Here is a 27,972-nt window from a genome sequence, read left to right on the forward strand (position 1 = left end):
GACCAAAAACAAGAATGAATTCAAGCTGCTCAACGTTTCAAATTAGGAGCGGAACTAATTCACACCTGTAGTTCCTCTAATGTCCACTAGAGGCTAGCTACAAACACTATAGCCTGGCACAAAAAATAGTTTTGGTCTCTATAGCTAATTTCTCCATTTTATTAAATTTTCTATACAACTCACCTCTTTAAATTAATATCAAGGTTTAAAGTTATGCATAATTAAGGGGTGTGGCTTGTAGCTCAGTAGCTGCCGTCGTAAATTATCTGACGACGTGAACGCCTGCAAGTTATACACTGAATCATATTTACCGTCCCTCCCACATGAACGCTGACTCTTTAGTTTGACGCTAACAAATAAACCAAGACACAGCACGCTCTATAACTACCTCAACAGCTTTAAATGTCAAGGATTTCTTTGTTGGGTTTGGATTTTTGCTCAACTAAATGCTTAAATCTGGGAATTTGGCGTTTTTTTATATATTTAATAGGCTAAATGACTAATTAAGTAGGACCATGAGGAGATCTACTGAATGTGAATGGTAATACAGGTCCTAAATATGAGTGCAAAGGCAACCACCTACAAAAATAGATAATAGACATAAAGACAAATAGATGTAACTGCAATGTGGAGAGCTTTGTATGAAGATTTTCTTGTAACTTAAAGTTAGGGATAATTAAGGGAGTGGTGATTTTGAGAGACGTCCGACCTGCCGACCTTTGCTCAACCTCTTTTTGAATTAGCTGGGATTTGGGTAGAGTCAGGCACGGCCAAAAAAAGCATGCAGAACATTGCATTTTTGTTTTAGTTTAAATTTACGAATTAACGAGGCTAAAAAAACAGACCTTGAAGTGCTTTTCAGATGCAAACTCTGCTCTGTGGATTCAAATAATACAAGGAAGGATGTTACGCTTCATTTAAGCTACAGGTGGAGGTTAAACAGCAAGTAATCTACCTGGATTGTGCAGCTCTTTGCAGATGATGTTGCCCTGCACTGCCACAAGAAGCCACAGAGTTTAATCCAACCGATTAAAGACGCTGCGTTTCATTCACATTGTTGGTTTTGGTCTGCTCGTGGGATTCGTTGGCGGTGACAAAAAACACATCTCGTATGCCGTGTGTATGTATGTAGCTTGTATAGTTTAAGTGGTGAGGGACCTACAGTGTGAGGATGGGTGTTTTTTCGAGGCTGGATTAACCAGTGACAGCAAAGTATACGCAGATGAAACCCATCTGTTTACATTTAAAGATATGAGCTGCAAAAAAAAAAAAAAAAGACTCAGATGGAAAGCTGGAGCTTGGAGAGGTTCCTCTGGTGCATGTTGTGGTGTCGCACCAGCTCATCGCTCCGGGCAAACTTCTTCTGACAGTTCGGCCACCGACAGTTAAACGGCTTCTCACCTGAGAGAGGGGTGGTGGTGGAGGATGGTGAAGTAACGACAGGAGGGGGGAGGGATTAGCCAACGAATAACTACTAATATTCAGCAACTGTATTATATATATATATAAACATCAAATGGATAAGGAAGAAATGGAAAAATAAAAGTTTACGCACTTGTTTTACCTGTATGAGTCCGTGTGTGAGTCTTAAGGTGGTCAGACCGAGAGAACTTTCTCTCACACGTCTCGCATTGGAACGGTTTAACTCCTAAACACATGTACAGTGAGCATGCGCACACATTCAACACACAACAAACACGTCACACACACATACAGAAAACACATGTTCAACGTAACGACACACGCACACGCAAAAAACACACAGACAGAGGGAGATATAGAAAAATACAGTAGAGCAGAGGCTTGCAGTGGAGCCATTCCAAAGTTTGGGCAGCTTTTAGTAACTTCATCTGAGGAAAGTTCAGCGTAGTGCACCACTGAACAGAAATAATGTCAAACTCCAGAGGCTTTAATCGTCCAGATAAATAGACGTCATGCGAACAGGAGTAGAGAGAGAACGAGGAGAGAGAGATAAGCAAAGACCAAAAGAGCGAAAAGGGAAATAAAATAGCAGGAGAAAAAAGAAAATCGATCGAACCTGTGTGCCTCCTCTGGTGCCTCTTCAGCTGATCAGAGCGAGAGAATCGGCGGCCGCAGTCTGGGAAGTCACACGGGTAGGGTTTCTCCCCTGAACGAGGACAAGAACAACAAAAAAAAGCACACACATACAATTTAAAAACCTGCAATAAAAGAGAATGAAAAGTAGAAAAGTACAAACAAAACATGACATTTTGTTAGGTTTGCATACAGTTTGAATTACACTGGCTGGCCAAAAAGAAAGTCTCCACCTGGATTTAACAAAGCAAAGACGTAGGAGCCTTCTATTGGATAATTACTGCATGGGTGATTATCTTTCAGCTGGCAACAAGTTATTTAACCCCAGCTGATGCAATGAGTAGCTTCTCATTTCTTAAACAACCATGTCTAAAGACACATCCTGTGGTCGTGGAAAAGATGTTAGTCTGTTTGAGAAGGGTCAAATCATTGGCATGCATCAAGCAGAGAAAACATCTAAGGAGATTGTAGAAACTACTAAAACTGGGTTAAGAACTGTCCAACGCATTATTAAAGACTGGAAGGATAGTGGAGAACCATCAGGGTAAGAAGAGAGGCAGATGAAGTGATGCACCCATCATGCCTAGTGTCTACTGTACAAGCCTGTGGGGGCAGTGCTATGATCTGGGGTTGCTGCAGTTGCTCAGGTCTAGGTTCAGCAACATTATGTTGCCCAAAGAATGAGGTCAGCTGACTACCTGAATATACTGAATGACCAGGTTATTCCATCAATGGATTTTATTCTTCCCTGATGTTCACGGGCATATTCCAAGATGACAATGTCAGGATTCATGGGGCTCAGATTGTGAAAGAGTGGTTCAGGGAGCATGAGACATCATTTTCACACATGGATTGGCCGCCACAGAGTCCAGACCTTAACCCCATTGAGAATCTTTGGGATCTGCTGGAGAAGGCTTTGTGCAGTGGTCAGACTCTCCCATCATCAATACAAGATCTTGGTGGAAAATGAATGCAACACTGGATGGAAATAAATCTGGTGACATTGGAGAAGATTATAGAGATTATTATGCCACAGAGAATGTGTGCTGTAATCAAAGAGTGTGGGACCTTTTTTTTTTTTGGTGGCGACTTTTTTTTTAGCCAGGTAGTGTATTTACATTTGCTCAATACCATGGAAACACAGTGAAGTTGATGATGTTCTACATTTTTCTTTGTCAATAAATCCCATAAAAGAACTGCAGTTCCTCTAATGTCCTCTAGAGGCTGCTACGAATGCGACCTTCATGTTAAAGGGTCCAACTTTACAGCAAAAATAAACATGTTTACAGCCCGGTACAAAAGTTGATTTGCATAAAATGTAAGATATGCATAATTAAGGGTGTGGCTTGTAGCTTGTGTTCTTTTTTTTTTACTTTGGTTAGCTATTTTGTTATGAAGTATTGTGTTGATAAAGACATCCTGAATTGTCTGAGGACGTGAACACCTGCAAGTTAACTTTAAAGTAACTGAACTGCTTGTTGGATTTTTGCTTGAATATACGTTGAATTTTACCACTTTGTGACATGTATTCTGACATTCAATAGACTAAATGGCGAATTAACTATGGACTATGAAGAGATTTGCATAATAAATGTTACAGTGTTTGAAAAATGTGTATATAATTGAACAAAACGAACAATATTTAACTTGTGGTTTGAAGTAAATCTGCAAATCTACTCAGCAACCTGGTCTAATCATACAGTAGTTAATATAGGTCATAGTTAAAAAGCTTAAGGTGGTGCACGTCTGTCTAGTGTGTGCATGAGTTTGTGAAAAAATCCCTTTTGAATCTGCGCTGAGGTTTCCTCTGCATCATTTCTCTAGTTCACAAAATAGGAAGTGTTGCCTGGCACCGGCAGATACGGAAATTATTGCCAATGGAAACTTCACTTGAAGATGTTTGTCCTCCTTAAGCTCAACAAAAAAAAAAAGAGAAAACTTTTAGGTGAAGCAGGAACTCCGTGACACTAACGGCGCTTCTGGGAAATGCATCTTACAGCGTGCAGACACACTGGCACTGCGGCTGTCAGCAGCGATGATAAATGTAATATCCCGGCACGTTTTTTTCCAGATTCCGTTGGTTTCACCTGTGTGTTTGCGGCCGTGCATCTGCAGATGAGACAGCTTGAAGTAGCGCTTGTTGCATCCCGGGTAGGCGCACATGAACGGACGCTTCTCGCTGCCCTCTGACCTCACGATAGCCGGAGCGATGCTGGGCACCCGCCTCACATCCTGCACACAGACAAACACTTTGATTTAAAGCCAAAGAACCCACTTAAAGCAGAATTAACTAAAAACTCTCCCAGGACATCAATAACTGAAAATGTAATTTAGAAAACAGGCTATTAAATCTGCCCCGTGCGTAAATAAAGTGCATGTGATCTGTCTGGCTTGTGGGGATCATTATAATGAAATGGTCGTATATTCATTAGATGGGAATTAGCAGTAAAATGACCCCAGACTGACTGCGGCCCAAAGGGAGCTGTTAGTCACGCCTCTTAGACAGACCCGTCTTCCACAGAGCCCCACTGCATTGCTCGCTGCAGACGTCACTGGAGAAGAATAACAGGAAATAATTCAAATTTAGTATAAATCTAAACATCACCATTGCCTGTGTCCTCTATTCAGATTTGACAGCCATGTATATTTCATTCAAACACGATCCTCATGCTTTCTCTGTCACTTTCTCTTTTCTCCCTCTCCCCTTCCACGCCGCCTCCATCGCCCCTCGCTGCCATCTGCTCTTCATTTCCTCAGTGTTTAACATAATGACCAAAGAGACTTAGAGGTCAGCCCTGTTGTAATTTGTACCGTTTGTACTGCAGTTATTGATAAGGGCATTACGGTTGTTACAAAGCAGAAGAGGCGCCTGTAGTGTCTATGTCAACTTCACAACGCTAAGTTAAAAATCTAAAGTATAGAAACTGTATGTGAATTCAGAAAGAACCGCACTCTAATATTAAATGAACAACTATGATTTACTATACGCGTAGGTCATAAAGTGTACACTGTTAAATAAATAAAATAAAACAAACACTTAAAAATGTGTGAAATATTCAAGAAATACTCAAAAAAGGTTGTTTTGTCATTCTTATTGTATGGTATGATTAGCTAGCTTCCGTAATTTAACTTTTTTCTGTTTAGTTTTACATTAAAATGTGTTTTCTGCTAATGAATGTTGGGGGAAAAAAAACAAGCTAGCTACACCTGCTAAAACTGACATTTTAATTTTAGCAAGCTAGTTAGCAAGCTAGGTAGCATACCTTGCCTGTACCTCTAGTTTAAGCAAAATATTTTGGCTACGCTGTTGTTGCTCTAGGAGCTAAGTGGCTAAATTTGGTAGCTATTCTTAGGCTAGCTTAAGAGAAACTGGGGATAGCACTGACGGGTTAAAGCAGTAACATAAAGCAGCATAAAATTGCTTTAATTTTTGCTGATAAGCATTTGGAATAAAAAAAAAGAAACAGCTAGCTGCAGCTATTAATTAAAACTTAAGCTCACATTCTCACATCGTTAATTGGTCGGCTAAGTAGTTAGCATGTGTTGACTGAACAAGTTAGCTGCCATAGCATACCATTCCTTTAGTTTTACATTCATTAAGATGTGAATTTTGCTATTGAGAAAAAAAAATCATTACTAAAACTGTCTCTTCATTTTAATTTTGAGTTATAATCTAAACTCAAAATCCTAACATAGCTAGTTAGCCGGCTAGGTAGGTAGGTAGCATGCATAGCTAAATACAGTAGCTGTTGTTGGACAGTCGATGTGTAAAGACTGACTGATTAAGAATAAAAAGAAGATTGAAATTAAGGATGAAAATATATTGTTTTATTTTGAGTAGTATGTCTTCCTTGGCCTAAACTGCTAACTAGCTGGTTAGCTAAGGTCACAACTCTGTATAGCTACTTATCAGGATAGGTAGGTAGCATGTGTAGCTAAATTTGGTAGCTGCAAGGGAGTAAAATTTACCCAAACTAAATTCGTAAAAACAACTATAATGGAAAGTGACTACGTAATAAATAAAACGTGAATGTAAAATTGGGAGAATGCCATCACAAAAGAAATATATTATTCATTCATGTGATTATTAATTTCTGTTTGTGTATTTAATCCATACTGAGCACATTGGGCCGCCACACAAAACAAACTGGAATCTAATCCACTGTTAAGTTAATATATTTAAAAATAAATAAAGCTGACTTCAGGGCAATTAAATGATCATAGGAGTCAATGATGGACATGAAGCAATGTTAAACAGACATAAAGAATGAAATTCCATGGCTGTCAACTGTATTTTCCTTGGCAGTGAGTGAGAATTAGTGCAATCAAAGCCTCAATATAACAGTCATTGTGTTATCTCATATTTTAGCAGCTCTTAAATTATAGATTAAAAGGCATATAAGTGAGGTATTGTTTATGCTTTTGTACCAAGCCAGACCTCAAAGGGAAAAAAAAGAGAAAAGTAGGTGAATAATGAAACAGGCCCCAACAAGAAGGACCTCAGAAAGTCCTGTTGCGGACTAAAGAGCAAGTCTGGAGAATCTCCTGCTCCCTGTCCTTTAGAGCCGCTGACAGACAATAATTAAAATCTAATGATTTATTAACATGCTGATCCTCGTATGGAAACTGTATCTTTACCTAGTGCAACCATGTGTGTGTCTGTATGAGTGTGTGTTTTCTCCACTGCTAATGGATTTTGCGGAAAAATATTCCTCTTGACCTTTAAAACTGGCGTGTAAGAATCTATAAGTGTGCAGCATGTTTGTTAATATATGTGCTGCAGATCAGTATTTCCTCTTTATATAGTCTGCTCATTGCTTCAAGTGCTCTACCACTTATATATATATATAATTTTTATTTTTTTTTAACTCAGTGCACTGCTAATTATTCGAGACATTATTGTTAATTAAGTAATTATTAGATGCTCAATATATAAACAAACAACATGAAACAACACAGCCATGTTTTATTACAAGCAGTCCAAAACAAACCCCTGAAACTAGCTAGTCCTAGTGTTAGCTCAAGAAAAGCTCAAGAAAATTAAGAATATAACATACTGACTGAACAAGCTAGCTGCAGCTGCTAAAATAAAAATTAACATTATCACATAGTTAGTTAGCAAGCTAGGCAGGTAGCATTTGTAACCTGGTCTGTACCTCTAGTTTAGCTGTAGAAGCTAATTGCTAAAAAGCTAAAGGATATTCAGAAGAGGCGGCTAACTAAAGCTACTAAAACTGTCTTTACTTTAATTTGGAAGGAATAATCCAAACTCACTTTCCCACACAGCTAGTTAGCAAGCTAGGTAGCTAGGTAGCACGTGTGGCTAAATTTGGCAGGCCTTTATTTAGTTCTGAACAGAGATGTGAATTCTGCTGATGGACATTCAGAATTAGAAATTGAGAATAGACAGCTAGGTGCACTTACTTTTCATCTTGAGTTTGAGCTACAATAGAAGCTCACTAACCCTGCTTAGCTAGTTAGTTCGCTAGGTAGGTAGCATGTTTAGCTACATGTTGGGCAGTCAATGGATAAAGATTGATTAAGAATAAAAATCTAGAACTCACTTTTTTGAATAGGCTAATAAGTCTGCCATTGCCCAAACAGCTAACTAGCTGGTTAGCTAGCTAGCTCACAACTTTGCATAGCTAGTTAGCTGGCTGTGTGTAGCTAAATTTGGTAGCTGTTTTAAGGCTAGCTTCAAAGAGGCAAGGAGGTAATTCTACTTAAAATGGACGTGATGTATGTGAAATTTTGGGAATGACATTTCACTTTTAATTTTGATTAATAACCTTAGCTCACATTTGCAGATAGCGTGCACACAGAACATTTGCATGACCTCACGTTGACTTCTCGAAGGCAAATAAAGACGTGCAGGCGTGCAGCAGCAGCAGTGTGAGTCCTACCTGAATGCCCCTGAAGACGCCGTGAGTGTGTATGCGGTACTGTGTGCTGCAGCTGTACACCATCGGGGTGTTGGGGTCACTGTCGTAGCCTGCTGCATGGCTGCCAACACAGAAAGAGAGACACGTCTTTTCAGGACAAGCGAACATCTGTGTCAAACCCATATTGGCTCTCAGAGGAGAAAACTATTCAATCAATAAATGTCAGCTCCAGTATATCAGTGTTTTCTGTGCTACTAAATGACAACACAGACAGCTGCCCTAGAGGATGAACGTAAAGCGGCAGACATCAGATGACAAGATGCAAGAATATAATTCAGAGGAGCTATTCATCCACACAGTGTATCATGCACCGGTAACATTATTCAAACATGTTCGCCCTGTCCCATACAGGCTGTAATGCAAAACACAGACCAGTCATTTGTGGACTCAAGAGTTCACTGTAGAGATGAGGTTGATGTATGGGGATGATTTCTTTTCCCTTGTTTGTCGGAGCTCCATAAATCTGCTTATGGCTGGAGATGTTTCGCGTGCAGAGGTTAAACTTTTTCCGAAATAATCAGCTGATGGAGTTCATATTTGATCAATTACCAGAGGTCAGAAGTTGCAGGCGACACTTATGTGACGTTACAGTACGTGGACCTGGTTTTATATTCTTGGCCACTTGGTGCTAGAGATGGAAGAGACAGGACAGGATGTCAACAACCCCTGAATGAGTTGTCAACCGTGAACAGATATTTATGATTCCCAGAGGATGAATTCTTATGAATACTGTTCTCCTTGACCTCAGACGAAGGTTCATGGTTTTAGCATGAATTCAGTGCAAATATTTATTTGCCTTTTACGAAAAAAATAAACTGTAATAAAGTGATGGATGATTACGTGAGTTGTCCTTAGCAAATGTTGTATGATAAGACACCAAACTAAGACGGTGAACACCCTACATTGTAAAATATTGCTGCTAAGTATTAGCATTAGCATTAGCACCAGATAGACGCTAGCAAGGTGCGCATTTTCAACTATAATCAACATTTTGTGGATGCAAACTACTATATTTTCCAACTTCCAACTTATAGTCTAATGTAAAAATACACAGAGGACTATAAATCAAGTACGACATTTTGTGAATTTAAAGCGTTTTATTATTTTTATTTTAAATTCATTTATTAATTGCTTTTATTATCTTTAATATGATTGACAGTCTGAAGACATTAATGCTTAAACTGACTTAAAACTCCCTCTAAACTATAAAGATATCACGTTTTAAATATAAACACATTTTCTGTTGATCAGATAATTAAGGAACCGTCTCCAGCTGCTACAGAAACGCTCAAAGCGAACTACTTGTGTCGGACTTAAAGCACAGGACAAAACCTTCTCTGTTTGACACAGCTGCATGTGTTGCCTCTCATATCTTCTTACGATAACACTCGGGGGGAAACAGAAAACGGTTGTCTATGAAACGCGTCATATTTCAGTCTGACTAACCAAATGAGGAGGACGGGAGTTTGCATCCTGCAGCGTCCACAAGGTGCCCTTTGTTCGCCTTGACTTGTCCCAAGAAGGAGGAGGACAGACTTTGAAATTATTATTAAATTATGCTACTTTACTGAAGTTTATCCATTCAACTATTTAAAGAAATATTTGATCGGTAATAGCACGTAATGTATCTAAGGATATCTTAGAGAGTCCAATGACTCATATAGCTGCGTTCAGCAACATCCAACATAAAGACTAAACTTATATTTAAACACAATGAGTGCGAATACAAAAGGAGGCTGAAAAGTACATCCAAAAGATTAAAATATTTAAACCAGAGTGTGATTATTAACATTTAACAGTGTAACCCTTATAAGCCAGGACACTACAAGCCAATGGGCGGCTGTTTTTCTGCGTTGGGTCATCGGTGGGCGTCTGTGACCACAGTTTTTGTTATGTGTCCTGCACCGTTGCCACTAGCGGGACGTTTAAATATTTTCACAACAACATGTTAATCTCAAATGAACAAACTGTAGACCAAATGATTACTATGATTCATGAGATGTCAGCTCTGTACAATGATTCCTAGCTCTTCCTAGCCTCCCAGCTAATAGTAGCGCTTCCTGTTTCTCCTTTTGAATGATGGTTAAAGACGACTGCCACCTGCTGCAGCCGACTTTGCCTGTAGTCTCAATGGTGTGTTTAAGTGCTTTTTATTTGTCCAGACACAGGCCATGTGAGCCAACAGACTTTCTGGTTTCTGGTGTCTGTTGTTTAAGTCCGTACCCTAAAGGTTATTTCCTTAAACCTGTCCCGTCAACAGCAGATAGCGTAGCTTAGCATATAAACTAGATGCAGAGAGAAACAGCTAGCCTGGCTTTGCCCAAAGGTAACAGAATCGTTTAGTAAAATCACAATTTGTAGTTGTTGTATAAAAGAAAAGAAGAATCTGGAAGTTGGATGTTACTCTGCGCAGGGAGGTGCTGTGGTTTTCCCTGATTTTTGGCTTTTAGGCTAAGCTAAGCTAACTAGCTTCAGCTGGCTCCAGCTTCACATTTAAAGCCACGATATATAGGCTACATAACTATCAACAAAAAGCAAATAAGGGCATTTCCCAAAATGAATATTTCTTTAATGCATAAAACACTTTCCAGTCCGTACATTTGAGTACATTTCCTGCGTATTGGTATAAACCTGTTAATACTGGAAGAGCTAAGCCCCCAGGCTCATTGCTGGTCTGTGGAGGTTCTTTTTGTGATGAACATCCACTTTCAATACCTGATGCACAAAGGTCCAAAAGCATTTTTCTGGGAATCCTCGAGTCAACAAGGAGAAGTCTCTGCTCACCTTGTGCACTGGAGAACAAACTGCAAAAAAACTAACTTGTTCTGAAATAATCAAGCTAAATAAATACCATTACTACATTCAGAGTGTTATGACTGTTCATGGTTCTGAAACAACAGTAGATGGCCATCCATTGTTTTGATTATGCCATTGATGTAGGTGTTTATTATTTATATATATATATATATATATATATATATATATATATATATATATAGTGGTTGTCATATATTTTACTGCACATATACTTATACAGACGACCTCTTGTGATCAGATGACCCAGGAAACGTAATAATACCAGGTGTGATCCCGTCCATATCCACGCTATCAAACATCTGCCGTGTGGGTCACAGTTTCAATGCGTGAACGCTGGGAACAAACCAATCTGCTCTTCCTCTCTTAGGTCAACTCCCCTACACTTCCTCTTCCTCGCGTCCTGCTCCTCGGCCTTTTTTATCTTCGCTGACTCCCTCTTGCTGCTTTCCTTTCTCTTCCTCCTCATCCTTACTACTCCCTCACACATCTCCTCCCTACTCCTGCTGCCCATCACTGACAGCAGCGTTCAGACAAGACAGACCGGAAGCCAGTTTGTCTCTCCATTCATTCAAGTGAACAGAGACACACTCAGATTTAGCCAGCCACCACAAATACACACCCAAATCCTAGCGATTCAGCAACACCCTAAGAAAAAAAAAAAAAACAACCCAAAAAGACATTCCTTCGTGCAACAACCCATTTGTGCACGCACACGCCTCCATCAGACGCACACATTCATCTGTTAACTATGATGAATGCCTGTTGGCTCGGAGCAGAAAGGTATTTGTGAGTCGACACAGATGCTGACCAGCATTCAGCTCTGCAGGTCACAGTGACACACAGTACAGCACACGGTGAACTTTTACAGTTTTAACGTTTCTAATGTACTCCATGTACAGTTTATTTGGCTAATAGTGTTTCTGCCAGTCTGCAGAGTTTAGACTTTACCTGGTTTCCTGGTCCTGTTTGTATGGCCCCACCTTAGTTTCCGAACAGTTTTCTGTGTAAATTGTTAATTTTTTTTTTTACACAGATTTCTGAAAGTAGTTTCTCTTGTATAGGCTCCAGAGATTCATGTCTTTCTATGAGTGAGTACAAGGTTCTATAATGTTTGGAAACTTAAGCTTAAAGGGGAATTACCGTGTTTTTACAACCTGGACCTTATTTCTGGCATAAAATACGATCGTTTACTCACCCATATAACCTTGGTGTCATTTGGAGTCGTTCGGAAGATATTTAGATCCGCGTATATCCATATAGTGGGAGTGAATGGGGCACCGAAACGCAGCCTCTAAATAACGCATTATCTGCCGCGAAACTCGTTCATTTCACTAATATTTTGTTATGATACGCTAGTGCTATTCCCCGTTGAGTCCAGAGTTACCTGTTATCTATTCACGGACATGCAGCAGTTTGTTGTTCTTTGGCCAGCTGTTCCTCTCTATGCCTCCACATCCTCCTTTCAACAAGCTCCTCATCCGTATACTCTGGCTCAGAACGGTAAGAACGTCCATCATAAACAAAGTCGTCGTCCGCAACCTCAGAATCGGAAAAACATTCAGCCATGTTGCAAAAAACGGCGCTCAGAGATGACATCATCCAGGTCAGAGGTTAGTAGGTCAACCTACAGACCCCGGATGATGATAACAGGTAACTCCAGACTCAATGGGGAATAGCACTAGCGTATCATAACAAAATATTGGTGAAATGAACAAGTTTCGCAGCGGATAATGCGTTATTTAGAGGCTGCGTTTCGGTGCCCCAGTCACTCCCACTATATTGATATACGCAGATCTAAATATCGTCCAAACGACTCCAAACGACACCAAAGTTATATGGGTGAGTAAACGATCCTATTTTATGCCAGAAATAAGGTCCAGGTCGTAAAAAACGGTAATTCCCCTTTAAGTTTAAATGTTCAGCATCATATTAGCCTTAAGATGCTTTCTGAAAGTCTCTTAATGTGAATATTCATGACTCCCATATGATGAATCCTAAAGATTTTTCAGTACCTTAACCCCAAAATATGAGTTTAAAATCATTTTGTGTTTTTAAAAAAAGCAACCCAGGATGCTTTTAGGATCTTTGTCATGAATTAAAGATACTTTATGCTAAGGTATCAACATGCCAAACTCCCGGCAGCTGCTTGCATGTACAAGTAAATCATAGTAGTCATTTTAGCTGTGAAAGAGCAACAGGGCTACAATTCATTTTCAACGGACACCGACGTCAGGGAAGCGGCAAAGTGACACCCAACACTTGCGCTATGACTCAAAGTTGAGATGGCTTCAAATTTCCAATAATACCCAATAATAAGCTGTTGCTCTGACTGGTTGTAGACTACCCAAATTTTTCCTTTGCTCTGTATCGATTGGAAAACAATAATGAAATCCAAAATGGCGTGTTACCAGACTCACATTCTGACAAGGATCGAGTTTTTCACAGCAGCAACACAGGTGAAACGAATCACTCTGTTCACTCTCTTCTATCTAACACTGCCTTACTGACTGTAAACTTGACTGTTTAAAGAGAGCGGATGGATGAGTTCCTACCTCTTCAAGGTGGATGCCAGTGTATTGACAGGGTTCCATGCGACACACTCCAACTGAGAGGTCATTTGATATAAATTGTCACCACTGTGGAGGAAAAACAGAACGTAGAAGAGAAGCTCGTGAGCTGTGCAGTGGACTGTCATTCACCAAGTCACGCTTGAGCACGTGTGAGTGTTAGTGTCCGTTTTGTTGTGTTTGCAACGATGGATTACGCCACAACCCGGTGGGGCTGGGATTTAAAACAAAAAAATTATAACAGCAGCCATCTTTCGTTAAACACAGCGGACTCCACGATCATCATTCAGAGCTGCCGTGTGATTAAATAGACCACTGCAAACACACACGCACACACACACACTGGATTTATAGCTCCCCCCCACCTCTAACACCAAAGTCCCTCTATCAAACCACCTGCAGGCTCATGGCAGCCCGGGTCGGGGTAGATGCCGTGCCTGGTACCCCGCTCATTACGCAGCTATTATTTTACAGTGCAGCAACCCCGGCAGAGCCAAATGGTATTTCTGCTGAATTACTGCTGGAATGGAGATTTAAAGTAATGATCCATGACATTTTCAAATAAATATGTGTCTGCTTTTCTTCTCTCTATGGCTGACCGATGGAGCCCATCACCGATTCGGCTCGCATCCATTTTATGACCTCTCTCTGCAGTTTCTGCCCCGGAGCCCTTACAGTATGTCTTTCCTGGAAAACCCCTCTGCTTCAGTGGCAGAAACGGCAATTTATTTAATTACAGTTCCTTAAAATATATAGTATTTGCTAATATTAACAGCATTCTAAAGTACAGCTGAGGCTAATTGGAATTTAATTTATTTAGCAGGTATTCAAGCATAAAGCTCTGAGACATCCCACTAATAAAGCTAGGAAAATGTCAGAGCTGTGCGCGAGTTGAGCAATGTCTAAGGACGTGCCAGCTGCAATGACCTACTCTGACATAAAACTAGCAACGGATGATCTGCAATTACATTTCGGTGGGAAATTCTGCAAAGGCGTTCTGCACTCACCTCCCAAACTACATCAGCTGATAGTTAATCTAAAAACTGGCCCGCATCATTCAAGGCACCTCATTTAAAGCTGCTGTAATCCGCTGATGCAAATGAAGTGTCTTTGACTGAAACTTCCTTAAAGGGCTTCCTTCGAGCTACCTGGCTAGTCTGAAACTGTATGCAAACTCATCACTGCCTGATGCAACGCAGTTTGCGGCAACTATCGGCTATGCTTATCTATTCTATTGACTTAATGCAACAATAAATGTCAAGTTTCCACTGGCCGGCTTGGTTTGCATTGGCTCTGTGCTTCTGTCTACTGCTACCACCACCACCGTGAGCCATCCAGTGCAACGCTGTGGTCAAGCCGGCTTATAGTCTGAGTTGTGTTGCGCCTGAAGATGTGTGTGTGTCACGGCAGGTGCTTCTTGTCAAAGTTGTTTAGATGAACCGTTCTGGCGAAAGTTACAAGCCGAGATCATCTTGTTCTGAACAGTTTGAAATGGCACTGATCTGGTTTGATTCAAAACCACAAACCTCATGACCTTTGCCAACAGTAGAGTGAGAAAAAAAAGCGCTAACATTGTGGCTACTTCCCTGAGGGTTTTGTGGAGATAGCTACATGTTCATTTGTGCAGTTAAAAGATCAGAAAACATTTAGATTTTTTTGTCAGATTCAATGCTGTGGCTTGCCAACACCGCTCCCTCTCTTCATTAACCTCAACCTCTTATAACTGCTGCTTCTCTCTCTCAATCTTGATCATTTAGCCAGGGAGAAGAGGTCTAGTTTAAATGATTTAGTTACAAACTTCAACCAACAAATACTACAACCAGTCCCTTTGTTACTTGAGGGAAATTACCGAAATCAACCCTGTATCTGAAAAGATAAAGCTCAAGTAGTCTGCAATGTCGTGTTCTTGCTAACGCCGCTCCCTCTCTTCATTAACCTCAAGCCCTCTTGGCTGCTGTAGCTGCTCTCTCGATCTTGGTCACTGAGCCAGGGAGAAGAGGTTTGGTTTAAATGACTTATTTACACACATTAACCAACAAATGCGACCAGGGGTGCCTTTATTACGCAAGCGAATGAACAGAAATCAACTCTGAAGCTGAAAAAAATAAACCTCAGGTAGTCTTCAGAGGTGGTTTGTCATCTCAATTTCACCATTTATTCATCTTTACTTAAAGGGGAACTACTGTTTTTTACAACCTGGACCTTATTTCTGGCTTTGGTTCGTCCACAACCTCAGAATCGGAAAAATATTCAGCCATGTTGCAAAAAACTAGCAGTAGCAAATTACAGGTAAACAAGCCGACCGTTGCGGGTGTGCACGACGTTCAGAGATGACATCATCCAGGTCAGATGAAATCATCCGTGGTCTGTAGGTCAATCTACAGACCACGGATGATGATAACTGGTAACTCCGGACTCAACGGGGAATAGCACTAGCGTATCATTACAAAATATTGGTGAAATGAACGAGTTTCGCCGCAGATAATGCGTTATTTAGAGGCTGCGTTTCGGTGCCCCATTCACTCCCACTATATGGATATACGCAGATCTAAATATCTCCCAGGTTGTAAAAAAAACAAACAGTAGTTCCCCTTTAAAATATCCAATAGATGTCAACACATAATACATTTTGTCACTTTGGAAAAAAACGTACCTTCAGTGGAAGCCATTGGTGGGCATTTTGAATGTTTCTTTAAATCAATAGCAACCAACAAAATAATACTTAAATTTCCACAGTAAGTTTCTTTCTGAATCAATTCATAGTATGACAGGAAAAAACATCTGTGGTTTAACAAATAGTAGCTTAAGAAATGAAGAAGTGAGCCGATATGAATTTTAAAGAGATGTCAGGGCCGGAAGTTTGAACCAACTAAAAATCCTGTTGTATTGTCCCAGATCTAATGTGACACCAATCAAATATGCAAAGAACAAACTACCAACGCTCCAGGTCGACCAGGCCAGTGGTAGAAGTCGGATTTTGTTCTCAAGAAACAACACTTTGGGCGCATAAATCAAAGGTGAGGCTGTTGTGACCCGCTGCAACCAAGTATTTGGAACATCATGATACATTATTATTTTATTTTCATCTCATACTGTTTCTGTGCCAGTGTTCATCTCCCTCTCTCAGTATTAGTAGGACCTCGGCATGTTTTCATTTCATGTTGTTCCAGCGGGCCAAGCTGACGTCCTGCAGAGTAAATACAGGCCTGTTGGTACCAGGCTGCAAGATTAGACGACTGACTCAACTCATATGAGGCTATCCAGCTATGTGTGTGTGTGTGTGTGTGTGTGTGTGTGTGTGTGAGTGCTGGGTTAGATATCAGTTATGTTTATGACAAAGACGACCCTCTCGCTGAGACTTTCAGGACATGTCCACCCCCATCTCAGCTTTTTTTTCCTTCCACATACACACACACAGAAACCAGAGTATACATCCCTGCTGTGGTATTTACAGAAGATTCCTCCATCGATGGAAAACACCGAATCTGTGGCATGCGAAGAATGTTTCATTTCTAAAACATAACAACAAGCAAACTGTTTGGGGAGTGCACGGAGACGAGGATTACCTCTTTTTTTTTCAAAAAGGTATTTCACGGTAGTGGAAGGTTTTTTTTAGTTGAATGCAAAAAAAATAAAAAAAAGTAAATTTCCTAGGAAACTTTTGGTTCTGGTGTGTGGGAGAAGACAGGAGGATAGGAAGGGATTAAAGGTTAAGGCGGGGTGTGGTTGGAGGTGAGCTGGCAATAGCAAACAGTTTTTGGTGTGTAAGGGTTTTATAAGGACTCGCACTCACTTACACCGTAACCATAATGATTTTTCTACAGTAGGGTTGCGTTTTGTCCTATAAAACAAAGTCTGGACTCATGCAAAAGTCATCTGTCACTTCTGACCCACTAGAAACATGTGACGTTACTCACCAATCGGCTCTGACGCCATTCGAATCTCTGTGCACACATGAATCATCCATCCACAACCCACCTGAAAGAATTATGTTCTCTCATATAAAGGCCCGCACCCAATTATACATTACTACTATTTCACAGTACTCTGAAGTAAGCTGGTTTAAAATGACTAAAGACGTTTTTTGCAAATTCGTGGCTGCTGCAAATTCACATTTTAGAATGTAATTAGCTAATGTTGTCCTTGTAAATAATGTAGGCTGTAATGTTTATGACAAAGCCCGTCCAACATGCAGATTAACTGTTGTCCATCACCGTTCTAGTACTATCTGTATTCATCCACAGAGATTCTGCCTGTATTTTCTAAGGGCGTTTCTGGTCTACAACATTTAGGCAGTGGGTGTTCAAGGCTGAGCTATACTCAAACCCACAGATGCCACTGTTAAGAAGATTAAATCATTTGCACAAAAAAGACAGTGTGCCACCTTCCCACAGGGTTTTCTGGAGGTGTGTGTATTTTAATGTGTGCTTCAGAACGTAACCACCATGAGAATATCACAAAACTTTCACAAAAGTTTCATTTCGATGATTCACCACGTAGTTGTCGATAACGCCGCTCCCGCTCTTCATTAACCTCGAGCTCTTCTAACTGCTGCGGTTCTCTCGGTCTCAGCCAAGGAGGACAGGCCTAGATTGCATGATTTATTGTCAAACACTGACCAACAAATACTACTGATTATACCTTTCACGGTCTTTGGGGGAGACCTGCCGATCTACAATGGTTTGTTCTTGTTAACGCCGCTCCCTCTCTTCATAAATCTCAAACTCTCCTAACTGCTGCTGCTCTCTCTCGATCTCAGGTCTAGTGAAAACTACTCATTTACATCCTTCAGCCAACAAATACTACTAATAGTGCATCTATCATCTTAGTGTATGAACAGAAATCAACTCCGGATCTGAAAAAAAACTGTCTTCAGAGGTGATCTGCAATATTCCGGCTAACGCCGCTCCCTCTCTTCATTAACCCAAATCTCTCCTAACTGCTGCTGCTCTTTCTCTTGATCTTGACCACTGATTTATTTACAAACATCAACCAACAATTACTACCAATTATTGTCTCTGTGAATGAACAGAAATCAACTCTGAAGCTGAAAAAATAAACCTCAAGTTGTCTTCAGAGGTGGTCTGCAATGCTTTGTTCTTGCCAACGCCGCTCCCTCTCTTCATTAACCTCAGGCCCTACTAACTGCTGCTGCTGTTCTCTCGATCTCAGTCAGTGAGCCAATTAAGAGAGGTCTAGTTTGAATGATTTATTGTCAAACACTAGGAAACATATACTTCTGATTCTACCTTTAATACATCAGTGAAAGAACAAAAATCAACATCTCAAATAGTCTTCAATGCTAACGCCGCTCCCTCTCTTCATTAACCCAAAGCTCTCATAATTGCTGCTGCTCTCTCTCGACCTCAATCACTGAACCAGGGACGAGAGGTCTAGTGAAAATGATTTATTTACAAATATCAGCCAACCAATACTACCAATTTCTGAGGTGGTTTGCATTTTTTGGGAATGAAGACGGTCATAAAATGTATTTATTTCTACAAAATTCCCAATAGATGTCTTCAAAAAAGGAAATTGTGTTTTGTAAAAAAGCAGAGAATCAATGGAGCCATCAAACTAACATTTTGAATGTTCAATGCCAAGTAGCAGAAAAAAAACAAAACGTAAATAAATCATCAATGTACGGTTTGACGGGAAAGAAATGTGCGGTTTCTCTCAGTGGACGGCAGTTTGTTGAGTGGAAACATTTCTGAATCGTACTGTTCCAGTCATTCATCTACAGACTGCTTTGGAAAATGCCTTAATGTGATTTAACCATATGAGAAGAAGTGTGCTGTCACTGCAGAACTTGGCATTTCAGTTTTTAGATGAACACAGACTTTATTTTTTAACTTATTTCTAACCGTCGCATCAACCTGAACCGGTGCACATCCTCAATCAAATGGTATTTTCAGCTCACGCAAACATTTAACAGCAGATAAATTCAAAATTTAAAAGCATGAATTCTGCTTCCCCACCATCCGTTCCTTAAGAAAACATTAGGATGTTTCAAATAAAACTCCAGCGGTGAATGAGAAGACTAAATGAATCACCATGTCAACCGCATGCAGATGAACTCGGTCCAAAATTCAATATTTTCCAATCAGTAAATCATCTCTCGTCATTTTGGAACTTCCTGCCTCTGTTCCTCCACTTCCTCCAGTGGCACCGTGACTTTCAGGAGCTGCTATACCGCTCACGAGTTATTAAAATCGCCTCCAATAGGCTCAACGGAAGCCGAACAAAAACGAAAAAGGAAGCCGCGGTGGCAGACAGACCTGTCCTGAAGGTGAACATCCTGTCCAGAGCGGCATCCTGCTACCTTTCACTGAATTACCACAAAACAGTCCACAATGGTTTTCTGAAACGCGTCCAGCTCTAATCGTGCTGTTTGTCTGATGTTAAAAAATAGATCTTGGAGGGTGTGCAGCAGTGTGAGTAAATGTGTGTTACCTGTTGTAAGGGTTCCTCAGCAACAGGGCCTGGCTGCTGGGACAGCTGTCTGAAGGTGTGTGGCATCCATAAACAGGAGGAGGTACAGGATACTGCTGCTCACCTTTAATGCACACACACACACACACACACAACAGGTTTTATGCAATAATACGTGAAAAGGCTTTAAAGAGGGAACAAGATGTTGGGTTTAAATTCTACATATCTTTGTAGCAGCGTGCTCCTTCTCTCCCAGACATATTTGCAATAACAATTTACAGCTCCAGCTCCGTAAAAAAACGCCCGCATTTAAATATTTACCAATAACATGCAGCGGAGAGGGATTAAAAAGAGATATAGGTGGGTGGATGAAAGAGGAGGAGGAGGAGACGAGGGAGTCAGGATGTTGGTGATTTATGCCTCCGACAGTCGAGGTCACAGCAGAGACTTTCAGAATAAGGGACGAGACGCTCCCTGGAAGAGGGCTGCCATTTAAAACGGATCACGGTGCAGCTTTAAATACAACTTTTGTTCTGTTTGGAGGAGACTCTGTGCTCTATTGTTGACTGGATAAAAGTCTGGCGAGATAAAAATAGTTTAATGCAGGCCTCTGCTTTTATATAAAAGTTATATTATACTGAAATGGTGAGAACATGTGACTTAACTCTCCTAAAAAGGCCAAAGCACAGCACTGACTTAAAATGTTTGATCATAATTGACCTGAATCCGACTTACTGTCACCAGTTCTACTAATCGGAAAAAGAAGGTTTTAAAATTTGCTGTAAAAAAGTTGCTCTGAATTAGAAGCCAAAGCCACAAGAGACACGTGCCATAGTCAAAGAGCTTTTTATATATATTTATAACGCAGATGTTTTATATTTTCTTTGTACATTTAGGTTTATTTTATATTGTTTCTTATTTCTTATTATATTTATTAATCGGGAAACACCAAGATGAACTCCAAGTGCCGTATATGAGAGCACAGATGGTAGTAAATCTGATTTAGATGCTAAAGTTAAAGCTTCTTATTTCTCGTTGCTTACTTTTCTGTCTCAATAATTGAAAAATGTTTAATATTTTGGATCAGTTTGTTATTTCAGAAGACAAAGGGCAGGATTTTAGTTAAATCCCGTGTTTATGTGTGTTTAATTTGGAGTTAATTCATGTTTGTCTTAGAATTTATTTCAGTAGTAGTTGGACAAGCAGATATAAAACTAAACAAAGGTAATCGTTTAATCACTTTTATCTATTTTCTGAAGCAAACTGGCTCAAATAAGGTGTTTCTCCTCATAATATCCGAATTAGTTGCATTTTTAAATCAAAAACATGAAATGAATAGTCTTGCTAAAAGAGATAAAATGAAAACATTGCAGTATTTCTGTCTGTTTGTGGCCGTCGCCTTCGCTTCTTCACACCTCTAGAGCAAACAACCAGAATCAGAGACGGTTTCTTTGCAGTAAAACCACCTGGAGCAGACACGTACCCATGGTGTTCTGCTGAGTTAAGGCGTCTTCGTGTTTGAAGGTGTGGTTGGAGAACTGTGAGCTGTGGTGTGCGGGAGTGTGGCCGTAATTGCCGGCTCCATCGAACGCGACCGCGCCGTAACCTGCAACACACAAGGAAGATGAACACAGGATGGTCAGATCTAAATGAAATCCGTCACGCCTCATTGTCCCTCAACGGAGCCATCGGTGAAATCCAGACTCGGCTTTCACCTCATCTGCGGGGCGGCAGTGTCACAGAACACGTCAGTAGAAATACATTTGCTTGTCAGTGGTATAAAATCTGCATTTAATTGTTTAATTGTGCATTAAATTATCATTTTCTGCAGAGGAGAATGAAATAATTTACTTATGCGACCTCAAAAACAGATGTGTTTTGCAGCAATTTCTTCAGTGAAGTCAAAACTTTGGAAAGAAAATCTGAATTGCTTCACTTCCCTTACTTCACTTTTTATTTCTAAAGCATCAGCAACAGTTCAGATTGTCTCAAGACGCTTTAGAGAACCTCGCTGATGAGTTTCTTAATTGATTGTAATGTACATTGTAATATATATATTTATTTGTGCATTAAATTATCATTTTCTGCAGAGGAGCAGAGAATAATGTCATGCTGCATCTCATACTGAGAGGTAAACCCCTAGCTGATGAGTTTCTCAACTGATCCTCCAGACTTTGCATGTAAAACATTTAATATTTACATTTTTATTGCACATTAAGTGCTAATTTTCTGCAGAGGAAAACATAATAAACAGTCACATCACCTCAGAATCAGTCGTGTTTTGCAGTAAAGTCAAATGAATTCCTTCACTTCCCTGCTCTGACTGTTACAGACAGGGCTAAAGCAATATAACAGTTCAAACTGTCTCAAAACGCTTTGCAGAACCTGACAGGTGAGTTTCAGACTGAGAGGTAAATCCTTAAGAGCTTAAGAGTTTCTTAACTGGTCCCACAGACTTTGCTTGTAAGCCGTGTGATGTCTTTATTTATTTGTGCATTAAATTAGAATTTTCTGCAGAGAAGAACAAAATAACTGAGTCACGTCTCCTCAAAATCAAACATATTTTGCAGCAAAGTGTAATTTTCTGCAGAGGAGAACAAAATAAGGTCAAGTTGCATCAAACTCAGATGTGTTTTGCAGTAAAGTCAAAGCTTTTGAAAGAAAATGTGACAAATCTGATGCATTTTATTTAAATCAGAATTAATTTACTCCTCTGCTTCGACTGTTACAGGTTGAGAGGTAAACCCTCGCTGATGAGTTTCAGAATTCATCCGTCAGACTCTGCTTGTAAATGTATTTATTTGTGCATTAAATTAATTCAGTCATGCATCCTCAAACTCAGATGTATTTTGCAGTAAAGTATATTTTTCTGCAGAGGAGAAGAAAATAATGTCATGTTGCATCAAATTCAGAGTTGTTTCACAGTAAAAACAAAACTTTAAAAAACAAATATGACGAATCTGATGCATTTTAGACGTCAGAATTACTCTGACTGCTGCAGACTGAGGTAAACTCAGTGTTATCTATATATCAAGACATTTTACGGAGCCTCGCTGATGAGTTTCCTAATTGATCCCCCAAACTTTGCTTGGAAACTGTAATGATGATCTTCTGCAGCGTTGAACAAAATAATTCAGTCATGTCGCCTCAAACTCAGACATAAGTATATTTTTCTGCAGAGGAGATTGAAATAATGTCATGCTGCAAAACATTTAGAAAGAAAACACGATGAATCTCCTTCATTTTAGACTTCAGAATCACTTTACATCTCTACTCAAACTGAAATTAATCCCCACTGACGAGTTTATTAACTGATCACGCAGACTTTGCTTGTAAATCGGTGTAAGATCCTACTTATTTGCGCATATAAATCATAATTTTCTGCAGAGAAGCTCAAAATAATTCAGCCATGTCACGTCAAACTCGGATATATTTTGCAGTGAAGCATATTTTTTCTGCAGAGAAGAAGAAAATGACGTCGTGTTGCATGAAAATCAGATATGTTTTGTGGAAAAGCCAAAGCGTTTGAAAGAAAAAACATTTTAAACCTCATAATGACTCTACTTCTTTGTAAATTTTTGGTAACTCAGATTAGGAAACCTCAGAAAAAGTGAATGAAGTGCAAGGAATTACAGGGATTATATATTTACATGTTACTGTTGAGGTAGTATGGGTTAATAAATATAATAAAGAATAAAAAAATAAGATGCTTGGGGAGAAAAAAACAAACTTTTTGTTTGTTTTTTTGTTCTGATGAATCCAACTAAGCATTTATGCATTTAAAATTCTCTATTGGTGAATTCTTAATTTCTTAATTCAGTTAAATTTTCTTTTTATTAAACTAAATGTCTGGTAAATATGAACCTGAAGCGTTTGCACACACACATGTTCACACACTGGGTCCAGACCTGACTCATGACTTCGACTGACCTGAAGGCCACAACCCACTCCCATAAATAACACACACACTCACACAAACACACACTATCTCTCACATGCATGCTTCATTAATTAAAACGCACCACTTTCACTCTTTTTCTTACTTTACCGTGGGTAGAAAGAGGGGAGGAGAGGGGAGGAAAAAAAAAAAAAAAACCTCATTAAACATCTCCATTTATCTTCCACTCACCCCTGTCTGACTTTCCGGCCTCTGCGTCGAGTGTGTGTGCTTTGTATCGGGATACTTTTGTTGCCTTGAAGTCCGGCACTGAGGTGACAAGCGATGAGTTCAATTTGTACTCAACTGGAAAACCCAAAGTCTGGAAATCCCCCCCAGCACCCCAACCCCCCCATTACTTGTCCCATCAGTTTTCTAAATTGTGACGGCGTTGAAACTCTTTCAAACAATAAAAGTCAATAAAAGTGTTCCAGCTGCACTGCCACCTCTTTATTTCTATTTATTTTTTATATATATATATAACATCTAATGCATTAAAAAAAAACCCGGGCGGGTCTGGGTGTGACCCCCGCGGTGCTATCAGCTCTACTGTGTGACCCGAGTCCTGCAGTAGGTTTGTTTGTCTGTGCTCGTCCAGTCACGGCGGGGAGCAGATAAAACGGGGTGAGGGGTCGGCGCAGCGTCTTTGATTGTGATGTTATTTCTAAATTATCTGCCTGATAAGCATGTTATTACTAATTAATCTGCTGGGTAGTCCCGAACAGATTAATTATCCCGCATGAAAAGAGCAGCAGAAATAAAAAGTCCTATCGTTGACCTCTGACACCCTAACCCCGGGGCGTTTTACAGGTTAAATGTGATCCATTAAGTGAGTTATTCTCTAAAGAAGTGACTAAAATAAATAGATAAAGCAGATGTGAGGTCATTCACACTCCAACACAAGGTTTGGGTTTTTAATTTTTAGTCCAAATTCAACAAAGCAAAGCAAACTAAAACCACAGCTGAGCCAAACGGACTCGGACGGATACGCCGCGAGACGTGAGAAACGCCAGACTCTGAAAAGTCAAAATGATGAATTAGGATTAACTCAGGCTCATAACTTCCTCCTTCTGTCGATAAACAGACTGAAAATTAACCGGATTGATTAGAGCAGATATTTGCAGGACTCATAGTGAGGACAAATTCATGCATGTTGATTTCATATGAAGTCCCGATTTTGGAATTATGCACATTTTTCTGAAGGTGTTTAGCTTTGAGATACACAGAAATTATCAAAAATATATCATTTTATAAGAGAAACACACAAATGGAGGTCATAAAATCTCTATTTCTACTTGTAAATGCAAACGTGATCAAACACCATCAGCACAAAGCTCAAAATGCGTTCTTGAACGTGACTTATTCTCAGTTTTTAACTCTCATCTGACCTTTTAATGAACGATTTGCACAAACGGCACTGAACTACGAGCTCCCACAAGCCTCTGGTTGAACGTTTAACGTCCAAATGTGAAAATTATTTCCTCGGCAAACGACAGATCAAGCTGCGCTATCTTTCATTAAGGTCTGACAAGTCAGTGAAGGCAACACTTCAGCCACTTTAAACCACGTTAAATCATCAGTCAGACATCAGCGGCGGCGGCTAACAGAGGTGCACTGTGAGTGAACGTGTTTCAGCTTCATATCAGATGCTTAAAATCCTCTAAAGCAGAAAAAGAACAGGAATAAATGAAGCAGATATCGTGTAATTCGCTCTCCAACACAAATTCAACAACGTGTTTAATGATTTGAACCGAAAAGCAGAATCAAACTAAAATCACAGTTAAACCAAACAAGCATGAGCAAGAAAAAAAGAGCAAGAAAGACGTCAAATAATTCTGTATTTCTACTTGTAAATGTTGATTAATGCAAATATGATCACACACCATCAGCACAAAGCTCAAAATGCGTTCTTGAACGTGACTTATTTGCAGTTTTTAACTCTAATCTGACATTTTAATGAACGATTTGCACAAACGGCACTGAACTACGAGCTTTGGTTGAACGTTCAGCGTCAAAATGTGAAAGTTGTTCCTCAAAAATATGAGTTTTCTTCTTTATTAAAGACAAACAAGTCACTGAAGGCATCACATCGGCAAGTTTGAATCACATTTAATAATTTTTTTAAACCGTTAATAGAGGTGTGATGCTGCCGACAAATATATATATATATATGTGTGTGACTGATGCAGTGTGAGTGATATCAGGTGTTTACACTTAGGATCTGTAAATTCTCTCAATATGAAAGTATTTCCTCAGCTAATGGCCTCCGCTTCTTTTTCTTTTTATGCTTCTTTTATAAAATTCTCCTATTTCTGTGTGTGTGTAATCATTTAAATAGAAATCAATTCTGTGTAAATTCAAAACTGAACAAGGTCAGGACCTCGTATGAAAGATGCAGCAACATTTTAACACTCGTATTAGTCCCGCAAAAAAAAAAAAAAACTAAAAAAACATACATTTTAAGTCTAATCTGACCTTTAAATTGAGAATTTGCACAAACTGCACTAAACTACGAGCTCACATGTCTTTGGTTGAAGGTTTAAAGTCTAAATATGAGAGTGATTCCTCAGCAAACGACGCTTTGGTCAATTTAAACCGTGTTAAATAGTTTTTAATAAACCTAATAGAGCTGTAATGCTTCTGACAAATATATATATGTGTGACTGATGCAGTGCGAGTGATCGTGATTCAGACTCGTATCAGGTGTTTGCACTAAAAATGTGCATCAGAAAGTGAGTTTCACCGTCACGGCTGAACTGAAAGGACGTGTGGAGATGAAGTGAAGACAGAAAAACTGCAGATGAAACCTTGTGCAACGGGTTCTCTTGAGCCGAGGCAGACATCATGCCGTTTACACTCTGACACAAAGGTTGGGTTTCACTTTTGGTGCAAATTCAACAACTTGGACGGATGATTTTAGATTTCTGTGAGCTTTAGAAACTGGTTTATCTTTCCAATCTTCTTTTTAAATGAGATTTCTCTGTTTGAACCATATTAAATCATGTTATAAACCACCTGACAGATGTATATGTGTCTGGTGCACAGTGAAGGATCATGGTTCAGACTCATATCAGGTGTTTGCACTAAAAGTTTGTTCTGAAAAGTGAGCTTCACTCTGGTGACGACTGCACAGAAAGACAGAATGAGATGAAACCTTGTCCAAACCAGTGCTCCTCACCTGTCTGGTTGCGGGCCGCCTGCTGCGTGTCCATGCAGTTGGTCAGGTAGGGAGGGTTGCTGAACATCCTGCCGGGGGCCTGGTGGTGGTGCGGGGCGGTCACGGACGGAGGCTGACTCGGGGCCGGTGCAGGAGGAGGGGGCGCCCCGAACGCCGCCCCGTACCTGCAGGCCCCGGTGCCCGTGAACTGCCCCGAGAAGTGCACGGTGAAGGCGCTGAGGCCGCAGTGGGGGTCCGTGTCGTGGTGGTGGGGGTCCCCTGCGGTCCCCCAGCTGGGCTCCTGTTTGATGAAGGAGTGCGCCCCCAGGGAGGTGTGGGGGCCAGCCAGGGAGGAGTAAGGAGAGGCGGCGGTGTGGAAGTCCAGCACGGGAGCCCACTGAGGGGCCGTGCTGACGGGCAGGGCCGGGCAGCCGGGGCTGGGGCCCGCCGGGAGCGGGGGCAGCAGGGAGTTCAGGTCACGGACGTCTGAACCCATCGTGGTCCAGGGGAGAAAACTAGGACAAAGGGAAGCTATCTTTAAATCTGAGTCTACTTTCTAAATCCAGTGAGGGTCTGAGGATCCGCCGCCTGTCAGTCGTCTAAAACGCCACACAGCCGCTCTGGAAACTCCTCAAGTCCGGCAAGAGTTCATGGCGACGAGGCAAAGTCACGGCAGTCGAGTTTAAAGAGCAGCAGCAGCAGCAGCAGAAGAAATGGAGGACAGGATGGCCGGCTGAGATCTTCAGCTTCCACGCAGCAGTAACAGCAACAGAGCGTCTTTGGCTCAGAGAGATGGAGTCCATTCAGGGAGGAGGAGACGAGGTTCTGCTCTTCTCTGTGAATGGAGAAAGAGGAGTGAGGAGGAGTGAGGAGGAGGAGGAGGAGTAGCCTTCTACTCTCAGCCCCCGAGCATGTGTGTGTGTGTGTGTGCGTGAGGAGGGAGGTTGCGGGGGTGGAGTCAGGAGGTGATGAGGGACGGGACCCTCTGACTTCATTCATTTACTGTAACACACAAAAAAACTCCACAAATAACAGAACAAATACAACTCTGACTCCAGCAGAAAC

At 40.5% G+C, this 27,972-nt stretch overlaps 1 protein-coding gene across 2 annotated transcripts; it reads right to left on the reverse strand.

The window, feature by feature from the left end:
* Positions 1-1,124: 1,124 nt before the first annotated feature.
* Positions 1,125-27,403, reverse strand: wt1a (WT1 transcription factor a; the record flags this gene model as incomplete). Of its 2 annotated transcripts, XM_084555617.1 has the most annotated exons (9): positions 1,125-1,401; positions 1,556-1,648; positions 2,039-2,128; positions 4,143-4,287; positions 7,959-8,058; positions 13,367-13,450; positions 19,835-19,937; positions 21,297-21,419; positions 26,929-27,403. In XM_084555617.1, the coding sequence occupies 9 exons, from the start codon at positions 27,401-27,403 to the stop codon at positions 1,280-1,282; spliced, it is 1,335 nt and encodes a 444-aa protein (XP_084411743.1). In that variant the 3' UTR covers positions 1,125-1,279. The 2 variants fall into 2 exon arrangements, with proteins under 2 accessions (XP_084411743.1, XP_084411744.1); XM_084555618.1 differs by lacking the exon at positions 13,367-13,450.
* Positions 27,404-27,972: the final 569 nt, after the last annotated feature.

Source organism: Chelon labrosus (genome assembly GCF_963514085.1).
Source record: "Chelon labrosus genome assembly, chromosome: 11".
NCBI lineage: Eukaryota > Metazoa > Chordata > Actinopteri > Mugiliformes > Mugilidae > Chelon > Chelon labrosus.